At 48.5% G+C, this 6,032-nt stretch overlaps 1 protein-coding gene across 2 annotated transcripts in view; it reads left to right on the top strand.

Annotated features, from left to right (window-relative positions):
* Positions 1-4,363, top strand: part of COQ9 (coenzyme Q9) — a 14,326-nt gene extending 9,963 nt beyond the window's left edge. For both annotated transcript variants that reach the window (XM_072967428.1, XM_072967426.1), the window contains 4 exons: positions 1,417-1,521; positions 2,798-2,953; positions 3,285-3,338; positions 3,663-4,363. In XM_072967428.1, coding sequence (XP_072823529.1) covers positions 1,417-1,521; positions 2,798-2,953; positions 3,285-3,338; positions 3,663-3,698 — 351 coding nt within the window. In that variant the 3' untranslated portion in view covers positions 3,699-4,363. The remainder of the gene's footprint in view (positions 1-1,416; positions 1,522-2,797; positions 2,954-3,284; positions 3,339-3,662) is intronic.
* The last annotated feature ends 1,669 nt before the right edge of the window (positions 4,364-6,032 follow it).

The following is a 6,032-nucleotide window of genomic DNA, read 5'->3' on the forward strand; positions in this document are numbered from 1 at the left end:
GATTCTTAGCACCTTTTACTTAGAGGACGTGGCACACTGTTCAGAAGTTAGCTCATTAATCTCCACAAACCCAGGGATACTCAGTGCACTTGGTAGATCTGGGTTTCAGATTTGGGAGAGCCAAAGAGAGTGCCTCTGAGCCATCTGTGTCTCAGTTCCTGGAAATGTGAGTGAGTCCTAGATCATGTCCTGGATGGGGTCTTAGTGGCCTGGATGTGCCACCAGGTCTTCAGTGAGGAGGAATCCACAAAGGAGATTAGAAAAGTCAAAAGATTTTACTGACTGTCATTAACAGGCCTGTTCTAGAGCTCAGGGGACTGGGATTTCTTTTCAGCATGACAGTGCGATGCTTTGAGAATTGGAGTATTCATTCCAAAGGCCTTTCCCCCGGTTTTCTGAAACTCCTTTCTTCCTATTTCAAAGTATATCACTGTGGGCCATTCTCTCAGTTAAGAAAGTCAAAGCACTTCAGAACTGAGAGGACCCAGAGATCATCTAGTGTCCTCTGCCCAGCTAGGAGACCGTTGAGCATGTAATTTCAGTCAGTCGGTTGTCAGACATTTGAACACTGGCCGTGCGCCTAACAGCAGGCTGGGTGTGAGGGAGTAGACCCCAGCGTACCCATCCCTGCCCACACTTACCTCACTTGATTTTCTGATCTCCAGCTTGACTCACTTCATCTAGCATTTAAAGCAGTGCAGGTTGCATGTATTAGGCTCTGGCTGCCTCCTTATTTGGCATGTTTCCTTCTGGGCTACTTCAAGAAAACTTTTCAGCTAATCCAGGATGTCTCTGCCCAGCTCCCACTGACCAGTCAGTGGATTTTAGTTGGCAAAGTGGCCGGCCCTTCTACTGTCAGGAGTTAAAGTCTGCTAATGGAGGCAACTCTGGGTTGTGCCATCGCATATATTGAAGGATTTTCAGTTTCAGGTAAATCAACTCGAGTCAAGGGAAAAAAAAAATGGAAGGAGTTTATCATGAGGCTGCAGCAGAGCATCAGGGGCAGGAGTGCTACTGGGCTCTGGGAGTGGCCTCGAATTTGGACCTGGAAACTACCCTCAGACTCCCCTCCTGTCTCTCCTCCTTCCTCCATGATGCAGAGTTGGATGCTTCCCCCATTTTGCTCTCAATACTCAAAGAGACCAGGCGACACCTGGCTGTCTGCATTCCCAAGTCCACATGCTAGGGATTCAGAATCTGACTGGGCCAGCTGTGGGTAGGATCGGCCCTGGCTCTTGTCAGCTGTAGTCGGGATAGTTAGATGCCAGGAGCTCACACCAGTGGGTGGAGATGGTGCGTCTGAGAATGAGGGCTGAGTGGGCGCCCACTGTACCTCCATGGAGAAGTGAGGCGCCAGCCACCTACGTGCTGTTACTACTGGTGTGCAGAACCTCCTCCTCTGTCATCTCTCCTCAGGCTCTCAGTGTCCTCATGCTCCCCCACAACATCCCGTCCAGCCTGAGCCTGCTCACCAGCATGGTGGATGACATGTGGCATTACGCTGGGGACCAGTCCACTGATGTGAGTGCTTTCTGCAAGCCCACAGGATCCTGGGAAAGGCTTGGGTCAAGCATTTCCTCAAGAAGTTTGTGAAATTTCTTTGATAACAAGTCCCTCCAGGGGGACTGCAGTGTCATTCCCATCTTGGAAAGGAGAGGCTAAGGTATGAGGAGGGTCCCTCAACAAGCCACAGTGGGGTCTAGGTCATCTTCATTCAGGGACCAGTGCTCTAGCCACAAACCAGTCATATTCCTTCCTCCCTGGAGTGGTAACACAGGGCATCAGAGGGCCTTGTGATTGGGCTGCCATGAGGAGTCACCCCCTCAGTCTACTAAGATTTAGATTCTGTAGCAGACTTCCTCAGTATGTGTCTTTTATGAGAGTGACTGGGGAAGAAAAAAAAGAATGCCTTGGAGACTCCCATTGCTTTAAAAGGAAACTGCCCCCCCCCCCGCAGCCCATCTTGGCCTGCTTTGCTAAGAGATCAATATGCCTTTAAACAGGTACCAGGAAAGGATCTGACTTGCTAATGCTACATGTTTCTGGTAGGAAATTTAAAATGTATATATATATATACCTTCATAAAAGAAATTAATATGTGATGATACTTTGTGGAATCCAGGATGGGAGGCAAAGAGATGCTCCCACCACAGTTCTAACAAAGTGCTTTAATAAACTCCCCCCATGTGGAAATATACCACCAACAGAGATGGTAGGAAAATAAAATTAGAAAGTAAAGAAATTAGAGGGATAAAACATGAAGCAGCTGACCTAGTGCTCTGGAGTGGTTGGCCGGGACAGTTGGAAGTTGCTGAAGGACTTGAACTCTCAGCTCTTCCCAGGTGTTCCAGTCTGTCCGTGATCCTGTCTCAGCCCTCACTTCACCGATGAACACACCAAGGTTTGGTCATAACTGGCTGAACACAGAGCCTCCCTGGAGCTTAGATGTCCTGAGACTTAGGCTTTCACTGGTATTTCCAAAGCCGAGTGGGTGTAGGAAAGTCTCATGGGATGCTTATTAAACATCCAGATCCTGGCACTTGCTTCAGACCCACTGACTCTAAACTCTTACGAGGTTGGGTCCAGGAGCTTGCGTCTTTATCTCCCAGATGATTCTGATGCCTAGCCTAGTTTGGGAACAGCAGTCTTGTCCAGAGGGCCATGTGTATCTGTGAGGGAAAGAAGAAATCAGGAGGGAGCCCATGAGCACCAGTGGCTTTGAGTAGGAACTACTCCAGGCTTCTCCCAACCCACAGCAATAGTGGTGAGCCACCTTCCTGGATGGGTTTCTTTGCAGTTTAACTGGTACACCCGCCGAGCTGTGTTGGCTGGCATCTACAACACTACAGAGCTGGTGATGATGCAGGACTCCTCCCCAGACTTTGAGGACACTTGGCGCTTCCTGGAAAACCGAATTAAGGATGCAATGAACATGGGCCACACTGCCAAGCAGGTAACTGGGGGCTAGCCATTTGGGAAGCCTCAGTAGACACACTGTCCCCCTCAGGCCACACTGGTCACCTGTCTGTTCTCTTGCTGCCCTGCGGCCTCAGCTGACAGTCCTCAGGACCTTCCCAGGGAACCTGAGTGGTTCTTCCTCATCCCAGCCCTTCCCTAAGAGCCACACTTGGCCCGTTTGTGATTGTGTTGTCCATAGCTCCTCCTCCAGTCCACAGGGCCCTCTTGACTCTACCTGTCAGGACAAATAGGCCTACTGCCCCACCAGGCAGATCAAATCAGCTAGAGGTGGGGGCTTAAGAGAACCTGATTCTGACCCCTCCTAGGTGAAGTCCACCGGAGAGGCCCTGGCGCAAGGACTTATGGGAGCAGCAGTGACAGTGAGTACCGCCCAGCTCATCCCTGCCCATCCACCTCCAGCGCTGTGATTCTTACGTGTGTCACTGACCCCAAGGAGTTTTGTAGCCTTAGACTGAAAAGCTAATAGTAAGACTGACAGTCGTTCAGTCCCAATCTCTAGATCTCAAATATCCCACCTTTTTATTTTTATACTGTCATCAAGAAACAGTGCTGATTCCCAGGACCCTGGTATGTCAGATCTCTGTATCATAACCACTCATGCCACCTTGAAAATCTAGATCTTTCCCATTGGCATCCTAGAGGCAGGGCAAGAGTTCATCACTCTGTTTCCATCCCTTTATCAGCTCAAGAACTTGACGGGTCTAAACCAGCGTCGGTGAGCAAGCAGGTGTGTAAGCTAGAGTTCCCAGAAGAAAACCTGCAGATACTTTTAAATGGCTTTGAAACACAAAGAGCTGTCCACGGAACAGGGTGTTAACAAGAGAACACCAAAAGACTGTGCCACACTACCACAGCCACCTGGAAACCACGGGGCACTGGATCAAACAGTTGTAACCTGGGATTGGGCCACTTCTTCAGTTCCTAACACCAGGCCAGGCCTCCTCATGCCTTTCTGCATTGCAGCCACGTGACTGAAAAATGTGGCACTCGATCAAGCATTCAAGCCACGGAAACCCAGCACATCCCTGTCATGGTCTCTCAGGCACCTAGATCATGTCAGCCTTTTTAGAAGTGTTCCCTGGGGCTTGCAAGATGGAGTCAGAGTCTGAAGCCACCCCAAGTGGCAGCTCATCCACAGCCCAGCACAGGCCAGTGCACACAGGGTGTTCCATGCTGCCCTTTCCTTCTCCAGGGTCTTGAGCTGCTGCACCTGGGAACCCCCTGAGCAGGCGGCCTCATCTTAGACCTGTGCTTGCTGGACAGCAGTGCTTGGCCTGGTCAGAGGTGTGGTCCCAGGCCTCATGTCTCGTTAAACCAGCACACGTTGCAGGATTATTAGTGAACTTAGAATCTGTAAAAATTGTAATAAATGTTTGAAGCAGTTTCCTGTTGGCGTAGTAAGCTTCCCTACCATGACAGATAATCCAAGACTCCAGAGGGACACAGCAGTGTTGTGGGAAAGGCTTGAAGCCAGCAGCCAGGAGACCTGAGTTCTGGTCCTGGTGCTGCCTGGTACTGCTGGGCAGTTATCACTGCTTTGCATCTGTGGGCCCAGCCTTCCCATCAGTAAAATGTGGATGACAGGGTCTTTTCCCCCTCACCATTAGCTCCTTTGGCTCCCCATGTCATCACTAGCCATTACTAATTCTCTCAGCCTCTACACAGGCTGGACTCTCTTTGCAAGTCTGATTATCACTATTGTATTAGTCTGCTCGGGCTGCTGTGACAAAATTTCTCAGTTCTGAAGGGTGGGAATTCCAAGATCATGGTGCCAGCCAATTCAGTTCCTGGTGAGAGCTTTCTTCCCGATTTGCAGATGGCTGCTGTCTCTGTTCTTACATGGCACTGAGAGAGCTCTGGTGTCTTCCTGTTCTTATGAGAGCACTAATCTTATCACAAGGGTCCTGCCCTCATGACCTCACAAAGACCCCCATTTCCAAATACCTTTACATTAGGGGTTAGGGCTTCAATGTTTTGGGATACAATTCAGTCCACAGCATCCGTCTTTTGTTTTGCTGTCTCCTCCCTAGCTAGACTGAATATTGATGGGGGAAGTAACAAGCTAGTAGAAATTTCCAATCTCTTCTTGTGGGCCTTCCTCTAAGCCTTTTCTGCACCTCTCTTAATTCTTTTATTTCGACATCCTGTCAAGTTCCCTGCTGTAGCTATTCCAAATTTCATTCCATTCTCTCCTTTATCCTTTTATCACATCCCTCTCGCACTCAGCAGACAACCTTCTTAATTTACTGAGGTGACACAGGATGTGGAGCAAGGGTCTCCTCAATGCCCTTCCTCTCTGTCCCGGAAGGAGATCTCACTCCTTGTTAAGGCAAGCTCCTCTTTATCCCCTCTGATTACTCTCGTGTCCCCTAAATGACTTACCCTGCCAAGTTCTATTTTAGGCCCTCTTCTCTATATAAGCTTCTTGAGACCATTCAAACCTCTCTCTAGGCTGTTTAGGGGACTTCAGTAATTCTTTGCTGAACATTCACCCTATGTGACACACATTGCCCAGCACTGACGATGCAGAGATGAAGAGCTCATAACCCACCCACGGCAACCACACAGAACTATAAACAATATGTTAAAGAGCGTTGTATCTTCTTGCAGTTTCAAAAGTGTGTGATCCAGACGTGGGGGTGGAAGGGAAAGGGTATAAACCTATCATTCAAGTATACTTTGCTAAAGTACACTCACTCATTACTAAAGAACTCAGTCATCCCTCCTTATTCAGGACCTTGATTCCCACCCCCACCACCAAAACCTGCGGATGCTCAGTCCCTTATATAAAATGGTGTAGTATGCATATAATGTATGCATAACGTCTCATATACTTTATTTATTTATTTATTTTGAGTAAAGGTAGATTTTAGAGATACATACTCCATAGAGTGCAGGCCGTTTTAGAAGGCAAGAGAAAGGCCACGAGGTGTGGGTGTTGAGTGCTTGGTTTAAGTAAAAGTAATTACGCACACCATAGACAGTGCAATTGTCTCACTTAGAGAGTGGCTGCTCATATATTTTAAATCATCTCTAGATTATTTTTAATACCC

The sequence above is a fragment of the Vicugna pacos genome, chromosome 9 (assembly GCF_048564905.1).
Source record: "Vicugna pacos chromosome 9, VicPac4, whole genome shotgun sequence".
Lineage (NCBI taxonomy): Eukaryota > Metazoa > Chordata > Mammalia > Artiodactyla > Camelidae > Vicugna > Vicugna pacos.